Here is a 24,223-nt window from a genome sequence, read left to right as displayed (position 1 = left end):
GCCTCCTCAGCCCTCCTTGGCTAGGGCCACACAGAGCCTCACAGGATCCCCTCTCACTCCCAGGCCGCCTCGGCCCTCCTTGGCTGAGGCCACACAGAGCCTTACAGGCTCCCCTCTCACTCCCAGGCCGCCTCGGCCCTTCTTGGCTGAGGCCACACAGAGCCTCGCAGGCTCCCCTCTCACTCCCAGGCCTCCTCAGCCCTCCTTGGCTGAGGCCACACGGAGCCTCACAGGCTCCCCTCTCACTCCCAGGCCTCCTCAGCCCTTCTTTGGCTGAGGCCACACGGAGCCTCACAGGCTCCCCTCTCACTCCCAGGCCTCCTCGGCCCTCCTTGGCTGAGGCCACACAGAGCCTCATAGGATCCCCTCTCACTCCCAGGCCTCCTCGGCCCTCCTTGGCTGAGGCCACACAGAGCCTCACAGGCTCCCCTCTCACTCCCAGGCCTCCTCGGCCCTCCTTGGTTGAGGCCACACAGAGCCTCATAGGATCCCCTCTCACTCCCAGGCCTCCTCAGCCCTCCTTGGCTGAGGCCACACAGAGCCTTACAGACTCCCCTCTCACTCCCAGGCCTCCTCAGCCCTCCTTGGCTGAGGCCACACAGAGCCTCACAGGCTCCCCTCTCACTCCCAGGCCTCCTCAGCCCTCCTTGACTGAGGTCACACAGAGCCTCACAGGCTCCCCTCTCACTCCCAGGCCTCCTCAGCCCTCCTCGGCTGAGGCCACACAGAGCCTCACAGGCTCCCCTCTCACTCCCAGGCCTCCTCGGCCCTCCTTGGCTGAGGCCACACAGAGCCTCACAGTATCCCCTCTCACTCCCAGGCCTCCTCGGCCCTCCTTGGCTAGGGCCACACAGAGCCTCACAGGATCCCCTCTCACTCCCAGGCCGCCTCGGCCCTCCTTGGCTGAGGCCACACAGAGCCTTACAGGCTCCCCTCTCACTCACAGGCCTCCTCAGCCCTCCTTGGCTGAGGCCACACAGAGCCTCACAGGCTCCCCTCTCACTCCCAGGCCGCCTCGGCCCTCCTTGGCTGAGGCAACACAGAGCCTCACAGGCTCCCCTCTCACTCCCAGGTCTCCTCAGCCCTCCTTGGCTGAGGCCACACAGAGCCTCACAGGATCCCCTCTCACTCCCAGGCCTCCTCAGACCTCCTTGGCTGAGGCCACACAGAGCCTTACAGGCTCCCCTCTCACTCACAGGCCTCCTCAGCCCTCCTTGGCTAAGGCAACACAGAGCCTCACAGGCTCCTCTCTCACTCCCAGGCCTCCTCAGCCCTCCTTGGCTGAGGCCACACAGAGCCTCACAGGCTCCCCTCTCACTCCCAGGCCGCCTCGGCCCTCCTTGGCTAAGGCCACACAGAGCCTCACAGGCTCCCCTCTCACTCCCAGGCCGCCTCGGCCCTCCTTGGCTGAGGCCACACAGAGCCTCACAGGCTCCCCTCTCACTCCCAGGCCTCCTCAGCCCTCCTTGGCTGAGGCCACACAGAGCCTCACAGGCTCCCCTCTCACTCCCAGGCCTCCCCCTCACAGAGCCTCACAGGCTCCCCTCTCACTCCCAGGCCGCCTCGGCCCTCCTTGCTGAGGCCACACAGAGCCTCACAGGCTCCCCTCTCACTCCCAGGCCTCCTCAGACCTCCTTGGCTGAGGCCACACAGAGCCTCACAGGCTCCCCTCTCACTCCCAGGCCTCCTCAGCCCTCCTTGGCTGAGGCCACGCAGAGCCTCACAGTATCCCCTCTTACTCCCAGGTCTCCTCACTCCTAGGCCTCCTCAGCCCTCCTTGGCTGAGGCCACGCAGAGCCTCACAGTATCCCCTCTTACTCCCAGGTCTCCTCACTCCCAGGCCTCCTCAGCCCTCCTTGGCTAGGGCCACACAAAGCCTTACAGGCTCCCCTCTCACTCCCAGGTCTCCTCACTCCCAGGCCTCCCCCTCATATAGCCTTACAGGCTCCCCTCTCACTCCCAGGCCGCATCGGCCCTCCTTGGCTGAGGCCACACAGAGCCTTACAGGCTCCCCTCTCACTCCCAGGCCTCCTCAGTCTTTCTTTTCCCCAGACTGATACACAAAGGGTCGGTTTTATGCCTCCCTGATTACAGCAGGCCTCACTTGTGCTCGGCTCAGGTAGACAGGAAAATATGCCCTGGATCTTACTTACCTCGTCTATTTGATGAACCTGGATGAGATACACCCTTTCCGGGACTTTCTCACACATTTCACTGTTCACATCACCACAATATGAACATGGGACCAACTCAGATGCCTTCAGCTGCCAAGCGCCCGTGTAACAGGTCAGCCAGTGTCATAGGTACAAAACTGCTGACAGATGCCCTTTAGGCCTCATGCACACAAACATATTTTCCTTCAGTGTCCGTTCAGTTTTTTTTTGCAGACCATATGCGGAACCATTCATCCCAACGGGTCCGCAAAAAAAAACGGAAGTTACTCCGTGTGCATTCCGTTTCCGTATGTCCGTATTTCCGTTCCGCCAAAAAATTTCTTATTATGGACAAGGATAGGTCTGTTCTATTAGAGGCCAGCTGTTCCGTTCCGCAAAATACCGAATGCACACGGTTGTGTGCATGAGGCCGTAGTCAGCGAGTAGCTAAAAAGTAACCCCGTAAGTCACAACCTGTTGGTTTCAATGGAAACTGTGTCATGTTTCACATCACCTGTAGGGGCGCTGGAGAGAAATGGAACACTTGCGGTCAGGCTTCCTCACAGATTCCAGCTGATCACCGGAGGTCTCAGCAGTAGGGCGCCCTGCGATCGGCTTATTTTCAGGGGACTCCTTTAACATAAAAAGGATTGTCTAAACCAAGATAGGTGGAAGGCTGCCAACAAAAGGAAGGTCTAGATCCTTGGAAAAGCTGGAACCAGTATGGCTGCCAGTACAGCTCTTACCAGTGCTGACACTCAGCTTTTCCAGAGTTCTGAGCGGCAAACCTTCCTCCTTGTGCAGGATTAGAAAAGTATCATGACTGCTTTCTTCCAGAGACAGCGCCACACCAGTCCATGGGTTGTGCCTAGTATTGCAGCTCAGCTCCATTGATGTGAATGGGGCTGAGCTGCAATACCAAAGGCAACCTGGGGACAGGCGTGGTGCTGTTGCTAGAAGAAAGCAGCAATGTTTTTTGGATCCTGGGATGATGTCCATAATTTGGCAGATTTACCCTTCGGAAGCTGTGTTGAAGCTGTCTGGTGGTGACTGGTGGGACCTCCTCATCGGCTCCAGGCTGCAGAGGTTAATGGAGCACATCTTAATGAAACAACGCCTTGGTTCCCTTACCTTGGCACACGCAGAGAGTCCTCCTAACCTGCCAGGCTGGTATTTCCAGCACATACTGTCCGCCCGTTGCCTTGTTTGGGCAAAAAATGCAAAGAAAAGGAGCGAGCGGGATCCCGCAGCCCCATCGCTTGTCACACGGACGACTTAGCGCCTAAGTGGAAACCTTCCAGCCCCTCTGAGCGACGAAAGCTCTTCTACTGTATAAAAAAGGCATCTGGGGAGGAATGACTGCTTTATGGTCACAGATCTGGCCGCTCTTTCCACCTGCTCCTCCACATCCCTCTGTTTTGTATCAGATGCAGAAGGCAGACACATCTCATGAATGAAGGGAATTCTCCTCCTTTAGTAAAGTCCAGTTGACACATTACATCCATGACCGGGGGCGATGGACTCTGCTGTGCATGAATCCCTGCTATTCCCAGCACTGTTATTCCTGAGCCTCCTGCTTCATGGATACATTGCCCGGACCCGCATCATACTTACACAGTGAGGGCGGCAAATGGGGGAATGCTGATGTCTTGCTGGTTTTGATGTAGCGTTTGGTATTTTTCTGGAGCATCTATTCTGATAATTCTGTATTGTGTGGTTCCTCTATTTTTCCACCTGGAAATGTTTGACAAAATAAACAACTGAGTGTTACCATTCTGTTTGTCAAAGGAACATGTTCTTACCCATTCCAGCAATGCCTCCACTGATTGGACATTGTGTAGGGAAACACACCCAATCGGTAGCACCTAGTTGTCAATTTAAATGTTTCCAGGAGGAATAGCAGAGGGACAGAGCAATGCAGAATTTAATTGAAATACAAGTGTTTACTAAACAGACAGGTTCTCTCTAATGCCCAGGTGTGTGAGGCGTGTATGCAGCGGGGTCATGGGCTGACACCCTCCGACAGCTGCCAGGATCAGAGAGAGCTTCGATCCCCTTACGTGCCACAGTTAGTAGCGACCACCGCATCTGATAGGTTAGACAGAGTGAGCGGGTTCCTACTGAGCTCCAATTGGTAACCCCACAATGCAACCACGGGGTGCTTATTGGATGCTTTGGCAGCGCCCCTGTCTTCTGAAGCCCCCTGCAGACCTTCCATGTTTCTGCTCCTATTACACCCTGCCCCTGGCTGGAGGTTATAAAATCCCTATTCACAGCAGTACAGAAGAAGTGATGAAATTAGCACAGGTTCAGGTCCGCTAAGGGGTAAAAAAAGATTTTAAAAAAGGAAAAATTTGTTTAAGAAAATATCGAAAAATACAGAAAGACAAAAATATATATATAAAAAAAACCTCTTTCCAATTTCTCATATAAAAAAAAAAGATAAACACAATTGTTATCAATAATGAAAATGTCCAACTTTTTAAAATATCACGCTATTTATCATGCAGTACAAAAATCCCAACCCCAGAATTGGCATTTGTTTGTCACCTCCCCCAAAAAGTGGAATAAAAAGTGATCAAAAAGTTGCCCGTTTATGGCAGTAGACTTTACTGCATGTGGAAAGGGTTACTTGCCTCTGGTGCCCACCACACTTCTGAAATAGACTGTCCATCCGATCCAAGCCCTGCTTCCCGCAGACTGGGCATTGTGGGAAGCATATTGAGAGTTATTGCACTCACGTGGTCATTTGGAGAGAATGCATGGACTACTCTGTACCTGTTGCTGCTATATGTACTACAACTCCCTTCATCTATTTAGTTTAGAGAGACCAACCAAGCAGACCTGGTCGTGGACTCCACCATCCGTCCGCTGGCCCTGATCTCCTCTGCTCATCCACCACCAGCCAGGAGCCCCAAGCCTAGGGTGTGCCCCGATGAGGAAGAAGGGGGGTGGCCCAGGGAACCCCGGAGCAAGACCACTACCCTCATTGCCACCGCCACCACTTCCATCCTTTCCATATCCTGCCACCAGAGGTCACACTACATTTTTTCCGGAAGAGTAAAAATACTCTTCTGACCATTTTTGAGGAGTATTTTTACCCGAGGAGGAGTAGGAAAGTTGCGTTAATACAAATACATAATACGTAGGCCTGCGCTTGCTGCGTTTGGAGCCTTTGTTGCAGATGCTGGTGAAGGACCAGACAGAAAAGCCTTATATGCAGCTTCTCCCCTGTCAGTTAGGCCGGGTTCACGTCACATTTTTGTCATACATTTAATGTACAGGAAAAAAACGTATATATGTAAAAAGACGCCTCAGACAGATGCCATACTGTGCAACCGTCACCATAGATTTCCATTGTAAATATATATATATACGTTAGCCACCATGTTTTTTTGCTGGACTTTGCAGGATGGAAAAAAAACGTGGTACACTACACTTCCCAGTCTGCAGAGTTCTTTAGCGGTGGTGTGAACGGGGCCAAAGAGGAGAGTATTTATGTGGGGGCCATTACTGATCTGAGTAACAGCAGACAATTATAGCCAAGTGATAAAGTCCAGACCAATATGGCAGATCTTCCCTGTACTTTATCACTTGGCACTCCACACTGCACCGCGTACATCACACACTGCACCGCGTACATCACACACGCACTGCACCGCGTACATCACACACTGCACCGCGTACATCACACACGCACTGCACCGCGTACATCACACACGCTGCACCGCGTACATCACACACGCTGCACCGCGTACATCACACTCGCTGGACCGCATACATCACACGCGCTGCACCGCATACATCACACGCGCTGCACCGCATACATCACACACGCTGCACCGCGTACATCACACACGCTGCACCGCGTACATCACACACGCTGCACCGCGTACATCACACACGCTGCACCGCGTACATCACACACGCTGCACCGCGTACATCACACACGCTGCACCGCGTACATCACACACACTGCATCACTTACATCACACACTGCACCGCGTACATCACACACACACACTGCACCGTGTACATCACACACACTGCACCGTGTACATCACACACACTGCACCGCGTACATCACACACACTGCACCGCGTACATCACACACACTGCACCGCGTACATCACACACACTGCACCGCGCACATCACACACACTGCACCGCGTACATCACACACGATGTACCGCGTATATCACACGCGCTGCACCGCATACATCACACGTGCTGCACCGCATACATCACACGCGCTGCACCACATACATCACACGCGCTGCACCGCATACATCACACGCGCTGCACCGCATACATCACACGCGCTGCACCGCGTACATCACACACACTGCACCGCGCACATCACACACGCTGCACCTCGTACATCACACACGATGTACCGCGTATATCACACGCGCTGCACCGCATACATCACACGCGCTGCACCGCATACATCACACGCGCTGCACCGCATACATCACACGCGCTGCACCGCGTACATCACATGCGCTGCACCGCGTACATCACACGCGCTGCACCGCGTACATCACACACGCTGCACCGCGTACATCACACACGCTGCACCGCGTACATCACACACACTGCACCGCGTACATCACACACACTGCATCACATACATCACACACACACTGCACCACGTACATCACACACACACTGCACCACGTACATCACACACACTGCACCACGTACATCACACACACTGCACCGCGTACATCACACACACTGCACCGCGTACATCACACACACTGCACCGCGCACATCACACACTCTGCACCGCGTACATCACACACACTGCATCACATACATCACACACTGCACCGCGTACATCACACACGCTGCACCGCATACATCACACACGCTGCACCGCGTACATCTCACACACACTGCATCACATACATCACACACACACTGCACCGCATACATCACACGCTGCACCGCGTACATCTCACACACACTGCACCGCGTACATCACACACTGCATCACATCCATCACACACACTGCACCGCGTACATCACACTCGCTGCATCGCGTACATCACACTCGCTGCACCGCCTACATCACACACGCCGCACCGCGTACATCACACTCGCTGCATCGCGTACATCACACACAGCACCGCATACATCACACACGCTGCACTATACACATCAGTGTGATATATGTGACGCAGTGTGTGCGGTTAAGGTCATGGTCAGGAGAATAAAGCGGTATGAGTGAAATGTAAGGTTTATGGATGCAGTTGGATTTAATGAAGCCATAACACAGAATGTTGTCGGAGAGGGAATGTGATACTTAGGTCCATTATAGGGTTATTATTACTGTAATATGAAAGGAGCCAGGATTATCCACTAATGAGGTGGGGCTGGTCTTTCCTGGACCAGTGCTGCAATTGCTTCTCTTCCAACTAATTTGAATGGCACAAACTCTTTCTGAGCAAACTTGTCTGCCTCTGCCCCGGCTGCGGAGGGTGGCAGGAGACACTGTTACCTGGTAACTTGGGCGCCATCGGCTGCTCTGCTTGCTTCCAGGATCTTATCTCAGCCTGGGGTGGCATTATCTCCCTTTTTCAGGTCACAGCATGTTTTGCTGACCACCAAACTGGGCCATGGTTGCCAGGGTCCTTGCGCAGCGCACCCGGCACTCCTTGCTGCAGCCACCCCCGGGAGCCGGCTTCCCCTACTTTAGGACCCGTATCTCTCCAGCGGCCGCCCAAACTAACCAATAACAAAGCTTACGATTAGGAGCTTTGCTATTGGTTATTTAAAGCACAGGCAGCGTTGTACAGGCGTTATTGTGACCTCTGCATGCCACTATGCCTTCCCTGCAGCCCAGCATGCTTACAGACCATGCCAAAATGCACAGATGCCAATGTCACCTCAGGGACTATCATTTCTATGACCCCCATCCTTCAGTTTACCGCAAGAAAAGAGAGGTGGTCGCACAACCCTTCTATTGAACTCTATGAGAGTTATGGAACCATGGTTAGGGAATCCTGCTGGATCTGAACTGGTCCACCATACCCACCTGTTTAATAGGTATCATGTTGGGGGTCATCCTGGTGCAAATATTTGGCATGAGGAGCACGTTCCATATGGGACAACCTGCAACTTTGGGGAATATGTTGGTGAAGGCAGAGTCCTATCTTATCTGCCACATAAATGTCCTGGAGCTTGTTGGTGCCCAATCTGGAAACCGGTATTGCCCTTTGCCACCAGTTATGACTAGTGTTGCGCAAATCGAAGCCAAACGAAATGACTTGGATCCGAATTTCAGGAAAAATTTGATTGGCTGCAAAGCCGAATTTCTTCACGCTTTGTGATAACGAATCTATTGTTCCTGAAATGGCAGCAAAATACATAATCGCCTCACCCATTTGCTCATCGTGGTCATCTTGGTTGAAGAAATGTTGTAACATCAGATCAGCGATAAACGTGGCATATAAGGTGTTCAATGACGGGGGGGGAGGGGGGGCGGCACAATCGCCATTTCACGTCACTACTTATACAGGGATATGATTTGTGACGTAGTAATGAAATTCGGCGAAGCAGCCAAATCTACCGTAATTTTTCAGAACTTGGCTCATCACTAGCTTTGAGCCTGGGGATCAGTGTTAAACCACATATCGTAAAAAGTTTTTGTTGTGTCTGAACTTTTGTTTTTCTTTTTCATGGCCCGTCTCCGTTCATTTCCCACCACCCACACACCCGAATCTAACGGGAATACGTGACACAATAGTTCAGCTCCTTACATGTCTTTGGAAAATAAATTAGACATTTTTGACTTTCTCTAACTTTTTGGGGTTTTTTTTACTGGCGGGCCAGGCAGAAGTCCCGCATTGAGATGCTATTTTTTGACCTCCGTCTGACTCCGCTTACTTTAAATTTTTGGTGACTGGATTCACATCTTACATTTCAGTCGAGACCTAAGTTGAAAGAATAACTTCCCGACTCCCCCATTAAAGCGACGATGGGCGTAATGATATATTTATCCAGTAAACATTAGGACCCTAGCTTTAGTAATTTTTTTCGTTTTTGCCCTTCTGCATTGCAGAATCAGATTTTTTTTCTTCCTCTGCGCTAATGACCAGGCCGAGAAGAAGAACATCCTTTTCTGCAGTTTTGCTTCTTCCCAGTTTAATGGTCTCTCTTGCTTTGTAAGCAATGTCGACAGAACGCCCGTTCCATCTCTCCGGCAATCATTCCTCGCTTCACTGTCCAGGGCCAAGATTTATCCAAGACAACGATTCAATTTATTCGTCTGTTTAAGCGCACACACAAAATGTGACAGGACTGCAAAAAAAATTTTTTTTAAATCTGTGTTTTTTTTTTTTTATCGACATGAGCGGTTTTGATATCCTCAGTCGTTACCTTTAAATCTTCTCTGTCTTCCAGATGACAGATCTACGGTGCTATTGACTGATGCTGACTTTGGAGAGTCATCAAAACAGAAGTCGTTAACGGTCACTCACACGGTGCATTACCAGTCCGTCTCGCAGGCCACCGGACCCTTGGTCGATGTGTCAGATGCTCGACCTGGAACAAGTAAGTGTTTTGACATTTTATGTACCTATATAGAAATATTTAATATAGTTGTTTTTAGATTTTGTAATTTTTTTATTTATTTTTATTATTTTTTTGTTTCATTTTACTATTCTTTTACCTATTTTATACATTCTTCACATGCTTCATTACATATTATTATTTTTATTTTTTTCAGACACATTTTTTTTTACAAAATTCATATAGGGCGTTAAAGGGCTTGGTCATTTTTCTATTGTTATTTTGGCAGCCCGTGCCCGCTTCTGTGCAGATTTCCCGGGCGGGCACAGGTGCCGCTTCACTTACTCTGCTGCTTGTCCGGCTGTCCAGACCCGCTGCTCCTCCTCTGGCCTCCTGCTACAGGCATCATAGCCCTGTCCTCCATTTTTTTAGCTGCAAGCTGTGACCTGCACCTGCCAGCCTGTTCTTTCTGCTCTGCTCGTGGGGCACACATGTTTCTTGGCTCTAAAAGGGCTAGCATGCACATACCCTAATCTTCACTAACCAATGGCTGGCTAATCTGGAGTACTTAAACGACCTTTCTCAATGGGAGAATATCTGAACAATAGGTGTTCTAGTCTGCTAGACCATGCTAAGGTGTTCTATTTTGTCTGCCCGTGTACCTACTTCTGCCTGATTCCTGACTCTGACCTGTGCCTGATTACCATATTGCCCAATTACCATATTGACCATTTGCTGCCTACCCTGACATGGACTTGTTTTATGGATCCGCACGAACTCTGCAGGCCCTACCTTTACTTGTTACTGACTGAGTTTTGCCTTATCCTTTGATGCCCTGCACCTGTGCCACTGATGCCCCATGGGTCAGCTGTCAACCACACTGAGACTACTCCAGGAGGTAATGGTCTGGTGGCTCCTCTGCAGCAAATTCCAGATCCCTGTATAGGAGTTAAAGATGAATACCAGGGGGCTACCAGGATAATGCCCTTAGGTTTTGTCCAAAGTCAAACTGTCATGGAACCATGAACCAGACGTACAACAGAGATGAGTGGAAATAAGAAGGCTTTATTGGAAATCAAGCCGTAGCAAAAGTCCAAACGGATGGCTAAACCGAAGCAGGGTCTTGCGTAGACAGAGGTCAGGAACCAGGAGGGTGGTCAGACGAAGCCAGGATCAGGAACCAACGGGGTAGTCAGACGAAGCCAGGATCAGGAACCAACGGGGTAGTCAGACGAAGCCAGGATCAGGAACCAACGGGGTAGTCAGACGAGGCCAGGATCAGGAACCAGAAGCAGCAGCAGTCTTAGAAGCATGTGAACACAGGAGGACCAAGCAAGGAACTGAAGCCACAGACCTTCTATATATATGAGCTAGGCATCCAGCTCCTCCCAGTGGGAAGGAAAAGCCGCAGGGTGGGAGGCTACAAGAAACCCAGAAACCAAGATGGCCGCCAGCACATGTCAAACGAAGGTAAGACCATGACAGTACCTCCCCCTCAAGGGCCCCTCCTCCGCGGAGTAAGGAACGGTTTCTGAGGGAAGCGTGCGTGGAAGGCTCGGAGCAAAGCAGGAGCATGGACATCTGCGGAGGGAACCCAGGAACGCTCCTCTGGACCATAACCACGCCAATGGACCAAAAACTGCAACCGACCGCGGACCAGGCGTGAGTCCAGGATATTGCTCACCTCATATTCCTCATGATTGCCCACTTGGACCATACGGGGCCGAGGAACCGAGGAAGTGAAACGATTACACACCAACGGCTTCAACAGGGAGACATGAAACACGTTGGAGATCCGCATGCCAGGAGGAAGCGCAAGGGCATAGGCTACCGGGTTTACCCTGCGAAGCACTCGGAAGGGACCAACAAAGCGAGGCGCCAGCTTGGGAGTGGGCACTCGAAGGTTGAGGTTGCGGGTGGACAACCATACACGGTCTCCGACCTGGTAGGAAGGAGCGGGCGCTCGTCTGCGATCAGCCTGGAGTCTCTGGCGCTGCGCAGAGACCTCAAGGGACCTCTGGATCTGTACCCAAGAAGCACGTAGGACGGAAAGGTGATCCTCCACAGCCGGAGTATCCTGGGGAGAGAATACCTCCGGTAACACGGCAGGTTGGAACCCATAATTGGCCATGAAGGGAGACGTCCCAGAGGAAGAGTTCACCGCCGTGTTCCTGGCAAACTCAGCCCAAGGCAGGAGGTCAACCCAATTGTCTTGGTGATCGGAGACATAGCAACGAAGGAATTGCTCCAAGGCCTGATTAGATCGTTCTGCGGCCCCATTGGACTGAGGGTGGTAGGCCGAGGAGAAAGAGAGATGAATCCCCAACTGGGAGCAAAAGGCGCGCCAGAACCTGGACACAAACTGACTCCCCCGATCCGACACAATCTCCTTGGGCAAACCGTGCAACCGGAAGACCTCCCTGGCGAAAATCGTGGCCAACTCTTGTGCAGAGGGTAACTTCTTGAGAGGAACACAGTGGCACATTTTGGAAAACCGGTCCACAATCATGAGAATGACCGTATGGCCTCGGGATGCAGGGAGGTCCACAATGAAATCTATCCCCAGGTGTGACCATGGGCGCTCCCCGGTGGCTATGGGTTGCAAAAGGCCCAACGGAAGGTGCCGAGGGGACTTACTCTGGGCACAAACGGAGCATGCCGCTACATATGCGGCGATGTCGGAACGTAGAGAAGGCCACCAGAACAGACGTGAAACAGCCCAGGACAGCTGGTTCTTTCCAGGATGCCCCGCGGCCTTGGAGTTATGGTAGGTCCGCAACAACCGAGTGCGCAACTCCTCAGGCACAAAACACCTGCCGTTGGGTCTCCCAGAGGGAGCACCAGATTGAGCCGCCAAAATCTGCTCACCCAGGGGAGAGGTCAGGCTGGTGCGAATGGCGGCCAGGATCTGATTCGGAGGTATGACCGAAGTCGGAATCGACTCCTCCCCGGACAGCTCGGAGTACTGCCGTGATAAGGCATCCGCTCTGATGTTCTTGGAACCGGGTAGGTAGGAGACCACGTAATTAAAACGTGACAAGAACAGAGCCCATCTGGCCTGACGTGGTGTCAATCTCTTGGCCTCAGAAAGGTAGGTCAGATTCTTGTGGTCCGTCAGGATGAGAACCGGAACCACCGAGCCCTCGAGCAAGTGCCTCCATTCTTTAAGGGCCTGCACGATGGCCAATAACTCCCTGTCACCAATCTGATAGTTGCACTCCGCGGAAGACAGTTTCCGGGAGTAAAACCCACAGGGAAGCAGAGGACCCTCTGGTGTTCTACGCTGAGACAGAAGGGCGCCTACTCCCGTCTCAGACGCGTCCACCTCGAGGACAAAGGGCAACCCAGGGTTGGGATGCGACAGAATCGGAGCCGACACAAAGGCGGACTTTAGAGCCTCAAAAGCTCGGATGGCCTCGAGCGGCCAGACCTGGAAATTACTGCCCTTCCTGGTCAGATCCGTGAGAGGCTTGGCTAGCATGGAAAAGTCCCTGATGAACTTCCGATAATAATTGGCGAAGCCCAAAAAGCGCTGCAGGGCACGGAGACCACTGGGCTGGGGCCACTGTAAGACAGCCGAAACCTTCTCAGGATCCATGGAGAACCCCTCAGCGGAAATGATGTAACCTAAGAAGGTTACCTGGGATCGGTGAAATTCGCATTTCTCAAGCTTACCGAACAGCCTGTTCTCTCGTAACCGTTGCAACACTCGTCTGACATCCATAATGTGGGCCTCCATGGATTCAGAATATACCAAGATGTCATCCAAATAGACCACCACACACTGCTGCAACAGGTCACGGAAAACATCGTTGATGAATTCCTGGAAGACTGCGGGCGCATTGCACAACCCAAAGGGCATAACCAAGGATTCATAATGACCGGTCCTGGTGTTAAACGCGGTCTTCCACTCATCGCCCGCCTTGATCCTTACCAGGTTATATGCCGCCCTCAGGTCGAGTTTGGTAAAGACCGTGGCCCCTTTGAGGCGATCGAACAGCTCGGAAATCAAGGGTATCGGGTAAGCGTTCTTGATCGTGATGCGATTGAGACCCCTGTAATCGATGCAAGGCCTCAACTCACCGCCCTTCTTTTTCACAAAGAAAAATCCAGCCCCTGCCGGGGACGAGGATTTGCGAATGTGTCCGCGTGAAAGCGCCTCCCTCACGTACTCCTCCATGGCCTCATTCTCCGCTACCGACAGTGGATAGACTTTGCCACGAGGAGGAACGGCACCGGATTGTAACTCTATGGCACAATCGTATGGGCGGTGCGGAGGTAGGGCAACCGCGCGCACCTTATCGAATACATCCCGGTACTCTTCGTATTCAGGAGGCAACAGAGAGTCCGAGGAAGTACACAGCAACTTGACAGGCCCATGGATGCAACTAACCCCACACTGCGGTGACCACGAGAGGATCTCGACCGATCTCCAATCGAAAGTCGGATTATGCTTCTGGAGCCAGGGGTACCCCAAGACCACCGAGTAGTGTGGAGACGAAATAACCTGGAGACAGACCGACTCTCTGTGAACGGCACCAATGGCTATCCCCACTGGAAGGGTCTCATGAGTCACGTGTGGCGGCAGAAGGGGTCTGCCGTCTATCGCCTCAAGAGCCAGTGGGGAACCTCGAGGCTGCAGAGGAATGGAATTGGCGGCAACGAACACTCTATCAATGAACAAACCACCAGCACCAGAGTCCACCAACGCCTGGGTCGTCACCGAGCCCCCGACCCAGGAGAGGACAACCGTGATCAGTGGTTTGTCAACACGGGAAACCGGGGACGAGGAGACTCCACCCAAGATCTGCCCCCGACAGGACCTCAGGTGCGAGCGTTCTCCCGGACGGTTCGGACATGCCAACCGAAAATGCCCACCGAGACCACAGTACATGCATCGGCCCTCGCGTCTCCGGAGTGCCCTCTCCCCCTCGGACAGGCGAGCAAACCCCCGCTGCATGGGTTCACCCCCAGACAAGTCATCCCCAGGAGGCGTGGGAGGAGAGGGAGGCACGGGTGGGACAGCAAACGTAGGCGCCAATCTGTTAGGAGACCTCCGCAGGCTCTCCTTAAAGGAAGGTCTCTCCCTGAGTCTGGTGTCAATCAAAATCAGGAAAGAAATAAGGGACTCGAGCTCCACTGGTAGGTCCTTAGCTGCAACCTCATCCTTCAAGGCATCCGAGAGACCATGAGAGAAAGCAGCGACCAGAGCCTCATTATTCCAGCCCACCTCTGCTGCCAGGGTACGAAACTCAATGGCGTATTCAGCTACGGATCGTGAACCCTGTCTGATGGACATAAGGAGCTTCGCAGCAGAGGCAGCACGAGCCGGCACATCGAATACCTTCCGAAGAGAAGCAACAAAACCGGAAAACTCGGCAACCACCGGATTGTTGTTCTCCCATAAAGGGCTGGCCCAGGCCAAGGCCTTGTCCGAGAGCAGCGAGATCAAGAAGCCCACCTTTGATCTCTCAGTAGGAAAGGCATGTGGCAGCAACTCGAAATAAATGCCCACCTGGTTAAGGAAACCTCGGCACTGAGTTGGCTCTCCCCCAAAGCGCTGTGGAAGGGGGGCAGAACCGGTCATACCCCGAGACACCGCAGGCGCAGCAACAGGTGTCGGGGTAGACTCTGGCGCAACAACCGGGGCGGCAGTAGGAGCGGGCCCAGGAGCGACAACCGACCCATCGGCAACGGAAGCGAAATGAGCCGTGCGTTCAAGCAGGGTTTGCAACGCCACAGCGAACCGACCCAACAGGTGATCCTGCTGATCAAGTCTGGCAACCAGCGTAGTTAGCGAGGATGGCCCTGTACCGTCAGAATTCATGGCTTGGTCCTAATGTCATGGAACCATGAACCAGACGTACAACAGAGATGAGTGGAAATAAGAAGGCTTTATTGGAAATCAAGCCGTAGCAAAAGTCCAAACGGATGGCTAAACCGAAGCAGGGTCTTGCGTAGACAGAGGTCAGGAACCAGGAGGGTGGTCAGACGAAGCCAGGATCAGGAACCAACGGGGTAGTCAGACGAAGCCAGGATCAGGAACCAACGGGGTAGTCAGACGAAGCCAGGATCAGGAACCAACGGGGTAGTCAGACGAAGCCAGGATCAGGAACCAACGGGGTAGTCAGACGAGGCCAGGATCAGGAACCAGAAGCAGCAGCAGTCTTAGAAGCATGTGAACACAGGAGGACCAAGCAAGGAACTGAAGCCACAGACCTTCTATATATATGAGCTAGGCATCCAGCTCCTCCCAGTGGGAAGGAGAAGCCGCAGGGTGGGAGGCTACAAGAAACCCAGAAACCAAGATGGCCGCCAGCACATGTCAAACGAAGGTAAGACCATGACACAAACTGGTTGGTTGACACAGTGGTTCCATACCAACTGCCATAACCTTTATGAAAATATTGCCGGGGTATGTCCAAGTGATATCACGACCTGGGGAGGGTCACCTGGCCAACCTGTCAATGACTGTGACTGTGTGGACACTTCCGTTTGTCTGTCTCTATTGTGTGTGCCGCGAATCCAAGGACCAGTGCATGTGCAGTACAAAACTACCTCGTCCACTGTCTTCCCGTCCAAGACAAGTAGTAGTGGCCTAGTGTAGCAGAGCTGGAGAATTAATGTAGCAGATTGTGGCCTAGTGTAGCAGAGATTCATGTTAAAACCTCTACAAAACAGAGCAGAAAAAAACATCATGGGAATAATATTGCACTTCTGGAGAACTCTGGACTAAGGTTGAGTATTCCTAACATCACAGCTATGTGATATGGTAATGATAATGAAGGACCGGCACTCCCAAATTGCTGTGAATTATTCTTTTATTGTCACTCTATCTGTGACGCGTTTCGGCCCAAACACAATATAGCGCAACTGCGCTTTCAGATCATTGAGGAAATACCATCACCACGCCGTGGAGGAAACAGGAATGAAATGCTGATGAGACGTGAGGCCTACTGGATTCACCGTCTCCAAACCCTTGAGCCGATGGGTTTCAATCGTGAATATGCGCTCAATAGATTTTTATAATTGTATCAATTTTTCTTATTGCATTTATGTCTCTACTTATGTGTCATTTTATATGATGTTTCCACAGCGCAATTGAAATGAGGTGATTTACCCTTTTGGATATACCACCATGGCGAACTGCTGATCTTCACCCTATACACATCCACAGCTGTGGCTTTATTGGTTACCCTGATGACGTTACGTCAGAGCTGTAGGGTTTTGGCGGGGTATTTAAGTTTGTTTGTTATGGCACGTTCTCACTGTTTGACGAAGGCACCAGAAGTGCCGAAACGCGTCACAGATAGAGTGACAACAAAAGAATAATTCACAGCAATTTGGGAGTGCCGGTCCTTCATTATCATGACTATTGTCCGGGATTCCAACCCTAGGACCGTGCACCGGCACGCTACTACACAGTGCCGACTGATCCATAAGGTATACTCCTCTATGTGATATGCTGATCATGAGCATTAGGACCGGCCCTACAACATGTGCCTGTGGGTTCTGAAGCGAGGAGTGCGCCCATCCCCCTCCCATTACAGCTTTATTAATTAATTTGTTAAATGATAATCGTTTGTGTAATCAGCTGGAGTTCTCTTTAATAATATATGGAGTTATTTTCTCCGGCTTCCAGAGGTAGAGTTAATTGATTGAAAGCCTGAAAACAGAAAATTACATCTTGCATTTTGTTGAGGAGAATCGCTCCGGAGAGCACAGTATGTGGTTAACCCCTTCCAAGCACCAGTGTCTCTAAAACTAAAGGGATCTATTATTTATGCAAAGGCGCATTACTTCTAATGTAAGGGTGATTGCAGAATGCCCACATAGACAGGTCATTGGTGACAATTCCAGTGGGAACAGTAACGGCCACAGTATTGGTTGTCACCCAACTTTGCCAAAAACAGGTATAATGTTGGTTCCTATTAAGTACGTTGCTTTTGAAGGGATGATCATGACATCCCCTTTACTAAAAACAGTGGTCCTGATGATCAGCTCCAGCTCAGTTTCGTCTGGCTGCACATTTCTTCTGCAGTGGCCTCTACAGGGGAAAAGTAGTATTACATGATGCCCATTCACATGAATGAGAGACCGTGTAATAAGTGGTCTGAGTAAGTCCTCCAGAGCAGAGGCCACTCTCACTTAGCGGCTCTCAGCTCTAGTGAAAGGGGGTTCTCCCATGATTCATGTAAAAAATAAAAATTGATCAGATGATAAAAATCATATAGTACATGACAATCTCTTTCTAACAAAGCTAGAACCAGCCCTGTACCTCACATGGACCCAGAGATCTCCTCATTCATTGCTCTACTAGATTTATATCAAGCGGACAGCTCAGGGGGCGTGTCTCAGCTCTCCCTATCACAGCTCAGGGGGCGTGTCTCAGCTCTCCCTATCACAGCTCAGGGGGCGTGTCTCAGCCTTCCCCATCACAACTCAGAAGGCAATTAAATGATGAAACTATGCATGTGCGACCTTCTCAGTAAGCAGGTCAAAGAAATAAGAAAATGAAAAAACTGCAGGTGGCGCTATACAGATACATTTTTTCAAATAACTCAGTGGCTTTATAAGATTTTTAATTACATGCAGCTACAAAAGTATTCAGATCCAGGGGCTGGTTTGAAAACTGTAGAATATTTTTTGTTGGACAACCCTTTTAATAAAGGGGATTCTAAGTGGGCTCATAAGACAACCCCTTAAATCCTAGAACAATCCAAAAATATTTGTTATACCCATTGACTTAAACAAGCTTATAAAAATAAGAGTAAAAATCCATAAGGCTTATTTCACACATTCTGGCTTTTTTCAGATAATTTTTTATTTTTTGCCAACTTTTCTGCCATTTTTCAACTTCTATAGAAAAACTTATGGGAAAATGAAAAGGGGTAGCCAAAAAATAAATAAATAATAATAATAATAATATATATATATGTAAAAGAAAATCTAGCACACATTTATGATTGGTGTCACTTTCACTACTAATTTGCTTTACTCACCTATTGATCTTGCGTGATGCTGTCTGCTCCAATCACATCCAATGCTGCGTTTGTACCTACGGCTCCCTGACAGAACTTAGGTGGACACGATTCAACTCACAGCTGGCCCGTTAGAATGTGTCTGTTGATGATTCCAAGCAGCTAGACACTATTTCATTCTGAATGCAGCTTTAGTGGTGACTAGAGCAGAGGACATTCTATCCCTTGGTTCGCAAATCGAGCAATGTATGTCGCTCACCAATAATATTCAATGACTGTTCTAGATCCCATGATTATGCAAGGTGTCGCCCAACTTTCCTAGTGCAGATTAGCAGGAAACCATTTTGTAACTGTACTGATATAGTACATATTCATAGAATTGGTACTCCACCGTTCGCTAGAACGAGGAGTCAGAAGCGCTCAGCCGAGTGCAGCTTCTCCTCGCTGCTAAGAGCGAGACTGTAGACGAATTCAATAGAAAGTTTGTGTTCTCCATTCACTTCCAAAGCTGCCTTCAGTATTCTGCTAGTTGCTATTTGGAATCAGCCAGGACCGCGCTTATCTTGTGCAGATCTGAAATAATCACTTCTTATACTCCATTCACATCCAAAGCTGCATTCAGTATTCTGCTAGTTGCTATTTGGAATCAGCCAGGACAGCGCTTATCTTTAATCTGGAATAACATTACATTTTATACTCCATTCACCACCAAAACGGCATTCAGTATTTTGCTGGTTGCTTCTTGGAGTCAGTCAGCACAGCGCTGACAGACTAACCTTCAGCGCCTCACGTCAGCCTGTATAATGCAGTGTATTCTGGTAAAGTGCATTGTGGGAGATGAAACGTTTCTTCTCCGTCAGTTTATTGTACAGTGTGTTTTGTACAATGCTCCAAAGCAGACACCCTGAACCAGCAGGGGATGCAGGGAGATGTGAAGATAGCCAGCTCAAGTACAAAATAGGTTCCTGCAGAGAAATACGAGCAAACGAAGTCGCCCTTAAGGGGGAAGTCTCAATACGATGACCGTTTCCTATGAGGAAGCCGTCTGGGTGATCAGCTGATCACTGGGGGAAGTTGCAGCCTCTGTGGCCACTACAGGACAAATGTGGTATTACACGGCGTCTATTCAGATCTAATAGTCTGCGCCAGTCTAATTTCTAAAAGACTGTTCTCATGACTGACACTTTCTTTCTTACAGATCCAACCACCAGGAAAAATGCAAAAGCCGGTCCGGCTGCCCGCAACAGATACGCAAGTCAGTGGACGCTTAACAGACCCCACCCCACCATATCCGCGCACACACTAACCACAGACTGGAGGCTACCGACTCCGAGAGCCACCGGATCAGTAGACAAGGAGAGCGACAGCTACAGTGTCAGCCCGTCACAGGACACAGGTAACCACTACTAGATGTGCCGGGTACTGGACCTCAGCAGAATTAGCATTTCCTCTGGTCAGGCGGGAAGAACTGCACCTCACTTTACTGCCATGTGGGAAAGACGCTTGATGACCCCCTATCATAACCAGAATGAAATTGTCACAGCACCCCATCACTGGTGCTCGGGGGGAATGTCTGTGGCAGACGCTCTCGGGGGCATGTCTGTGGCAGACGCTCTCGGGGGCATGTCTGTGGCAGACGCTCTCGGGGGCATGTCTGTGGCAGACGCTCTCGGGGGCATGTCTGTGGCAGACGCTCTCGGGGGCATGTCTGTGGCAGACGCTCTCGGGGGCATGTCTGTGGCAGACGCTCTCGAGGGCATGTCTGTGGCAGACGCTCTCGGGGGCATCTTTGTGGCAGATGCTCTCGGGGGCATCTCTGTGGCAGATGCTCTCGGGGGCATCTCTGTGGCAGATGCTCTCGGGGGCATCTCTGTGGCAGATGCTCTCGGGGGCATCTCTGTGGCAGATGCTCTCGGGGGCATCTCTGTGGCAGATGCTCTCTGGGGGCATGTCTGTGGCAGATGCTCTCGGGGGCATGTCTTTGGCAGATGCTCTCGGGGGCATGTCTTTGGCAGATGCTCTCGGGGGCATGTCTTTGGCAGATGCTCTCGGGGGCATGTCTTTGGCAGATGCTCTCGGGGGCATGTGTTTGGCAGATGCTCTCGGGGGCATCTCTGTGGCAGATGCTCTCGGGGGCATCTCTGTGGCAGATGCTCTCGGGGGCATCTCTGTGGCAGATGCTCTCGGGGGCATCTCTGTGGCAGATGCTCTCGGGGGCATCTCTGTGGCAGATGCTCTCGGGGGCATCTCTGTGGCAGATGCTCTCGGGGGCATCTCTGTGGCAGATGCTCTCGGGGGCATCTCTGTGGCAGATGCTCTCGGGGGCATCTCTGTGGCAGATGCTCTAGGGGGCATCTCTGTGGCAGATGCTCTCGGGGGCATCTCTGTGGCAGACGCTCTCGGGGGCACCTCTGTGACAGACGCTCTCGGGGGCACCTCTGTGGCAGACGCTCTCGGGGGCACCTCTGTGGCAGGCGCTCTAGGGGGCACCTCTGTGGCAGACGCTCTCGGGGGCATCTCTGTGGCAGATGCTCTCGGGGGCATGTCTGTGGATTTGCACCCCTTTGGAGTTTACGCCCATAGCACCAGTTCACGTAAGTGCCATCCCACAGATGCACTGGGGTCACAATAATACAGAGGTTCGGATGAGGGGCGCCCAGGGGTCGACTAGCAATTTAAAGTGGCCTTGGAAGAATAAAACAAAAAGTGGCCCAGATTGTCAGAATGGTGGACCAACATAAGTTAACAAGTGAGTCAAAACAAGTGCCCGAGTATTAGTGACACCCCCCCTATAGTGCCACCAGAAATAATGCCCCCTAAAATACTCCAGTAATAATATTGTCCCATATAGTGCCCCCAACAATAATAATATGCCCCACTGTGCTACCAACAATAATAATGGCTCCTAAAACGGCTCTCTAGTGCCTCCAGCGATAAGAACACCCCCTATTGTGCCCCCAGTGTTAAAAGTCCTGTATTGTGCTGCAGTATTAAAATGTCCCCAGTTCCTCCAGTAATGCCCCTATAATATCCCGATTATTAAAATATGTCCTTATAGTGCCCACTCTAATGTTGACCTCGTATTAAAAATCCCCCCAGTGAGTAATGCCCCTATAGGGCTGGCAGTAATGCCCTCAGTGGTGGCCCCTTTGACTAACACTGCCTCCTGTAGTGCCCACCTCCTGCTGCACACTGCTTTCTCTGGCTCAGGCAGTTGCGTTCAAACTGATGACATCATAGCATTGGGAGCGTCAGATTGTCATGTACCATCTGGCAGCCGTGCAGGAACCTCCGGCGACCCACTGGGCATTGGCCCTCATTATGGTAGAGTCTATGGCCAGTCCACTGCTGGGGGGCATAAGTGGACATCCCCTCTCATGACCCACTGACCTGACTTTCCCCTCACGTGCCCGCCCCATGCCAGCATTGCTGATACCATTTGTGTATAAATCCGTAATAATCTGCAGACACAGAAATCCGTGATTCTCTCTGCGGATGAAACGCTTCTCCCTCCAATTCCGTCAGTAAATCTGTGACATCGCTGTTCCTATGGTAACTTCATTCATCGGCCTCTCCGGCAAAACTAGATTAGAAACCCTATTACCGGCAGATAGGAGATCATGTCTGTCTGATTGGCTTTGTCTGTGCTCTCAATCCGCTGCCCGGGAAAGTGCGGCTACACTGGGGGTCGCTGCTTCTCCTCTGCTCGCATTAGGGGGCGCTGCTGCTCCGCCACTCACACTGGGGGTCGCTGCTGCTCCTCCACTCACACTGGGGGTCGCTGCTGCTCCTCCACTCACACTGGGGGTCGCTGCTGCTCCTCCACTCACACTGGGGGTCGCTGCTCCTCCTCCACTCACACTGGGGGGTCGCTGCTGCTGCTCCTCCACTCACACTGCGGGGTCGCTGCTGCTCCTAAACTCACACTGGGGGTCTCAGCTGCTCCTCCACTCACACTGGGGGTCGCTGCTGCTCCTCCACTCACACTGCGGGGTCGCTGCTGATCCTCCACTCACACTGGGGGTCACTGCTGCTTCTCCACTCACACCGGGGGTCGCTGCTCCTCCTCCACTCACACTGGGGGGTCGCTGCTCCTCCTCCACTCACACTGGGGGTCACTGCTGCTTCTCCACTCACACTGGGGGTCGCTGCTGCTCCTCCACTCACACTGGGGGTCGCTGCTGCTCCTCCACTCACACTGCGGGGTCGCTGCTGATCCTCCACTCACACTGGGGGTCGCTGCTGCTCCTCCACTCACACTGGGGGTCGCTGCTGCTCCTCCACTCACACTGCGGGGTCGCTGCTGATCCTCCACTCACACTGGGGGTCGCTGCTCCTCCTCCACTCACACTGGGGGGTCGCTGCTCCTCCTCCACTCACACTGAGGGTCACTGCTGCTTCTCCACTCACACTGGGGGTCGCTGCTGCTCCTCCACTCACACTGGGGGTCACTGCTGCTCCTCCACTCACACTGGGGGGCGCTGCTGCTCCTCCACACACACTGCGGGGTCGCTGCTGATCCTCCACTCACACTGGGGGTCACTGCTGCTTCTCCACTCACACTGCGGGGTCGCTGCTGATCCTCCACTCACACTGGGGGTCACTGCTGCTTCTCCACTCACACTGGGGGTCGCTGCTCCTCCTCCACTCACACTGGGGGGTCGCTGCTCCTCCTCCACTCACACTGGGGGTCGCTGCTGCTCCTCCACTCACACTGGGGGGCGCTGCTGCTCCTCCACTCACACTGGGGGTCACTGCTGCTTCTCCACTCACACTGGGGGTCGCTGCTGCTCCTCCACTCACACTGGGGGGCGCTGCTGCTCCTCCACACACACTGGGGGTCACTGCTGCTCCTCCACGCACATTGGGGGGCGCTGCTGCTCCTCCACGCACAGTGGGGGGTGCTGCTGCACCTCCACGCACATTGGGGGGCGCTGCTGCTCCTCCACACACATTGGGGGGTGCTGCTGCACCTCCACACACATATTGGGGGGCGCTGCTGCTCCTCCACACACATTGGGGGGGCGCTTCTGCACCTCCACACACATATTGGGGGGCGCTGCTGCTCCTCCACACACATTGGGGGGTGCTGCTGCACCTCCACACACATATTGGGGGGCGCTGCTGCTCCTCCACTCACCTCTTCTCCCATCTGCAGCCGGATTTATGAATGTGAATGCGGAAGGTGGAGGTGATTTCCCAATTGAAATACGTCCTGAGCCAATAAAGGGATTACAAGGCGCAATAATTGATTTTCTTGTAAGCTGCTTACCCGATGAGAAATTGTCTTAATATTACCGAGGATGATTAAGCAATTAAAAATCGTATAGATTAAGAGGCCGTGTGCGCGGCCACCGCCAGGCGCTCCAGTATTGATCGTCTGTTTACTTCCAGAAAGTACATTGTGTTCCGATGCAGTCAGTCTTTAGCTTTCTGGATTATTGGACATTCCGGACCATCAGTACAGTCCTAATTAGAGGGCAGTGCAGAGAGCAGCGGCGTGCGCAGGGGCTGTATTATGTGCCCATGGGGTAACTTCCAGGATAGCAGGTAGCGTTGAGCGAATCGAAG

The 24,223-nt window shown here is 52.1% G+C and overlaps 1 protein-coding gene across 1 annotated transcript in view; it reads left to right on the top strand.

Annotated features, from left to right (window-relative positions):
• LOC122932841 (Down syndrome cell adhesion molecule homolog) overlaps positions 1-24,223 on the top strand; it is a 406,234-nt gene that overhangs the window by 356,726 nt on the left and 25,285 nt on the right. Inside the window, 2 exon segments of the mRNA XM_044287480.1 lie at positions 9,564-9,713; positions 19,851-20,048. Coding sequence (XP_044143415.1) covers positions 9,564-9,713; positions 19,851-20,048 — 348 coding nt within the window.

This window comes from Bufo gargarizans, chromosome 3, assembly GCF_014858855.1.
Source record: "Bufo gargarizans isolate SCDJY-AF-19 chromosome 3, ASM1485885v1, whole genome shotgun sequence".
Taxonomy (NCBI): Eukaryota; Metazoa; Chordata; class Amphibia; order Anura; family Bufonidae; genus Bufo; species Bufo gargarizans.
This window is presented reverse-complemented; position numbering and strand designations above follow the sequence as displayed.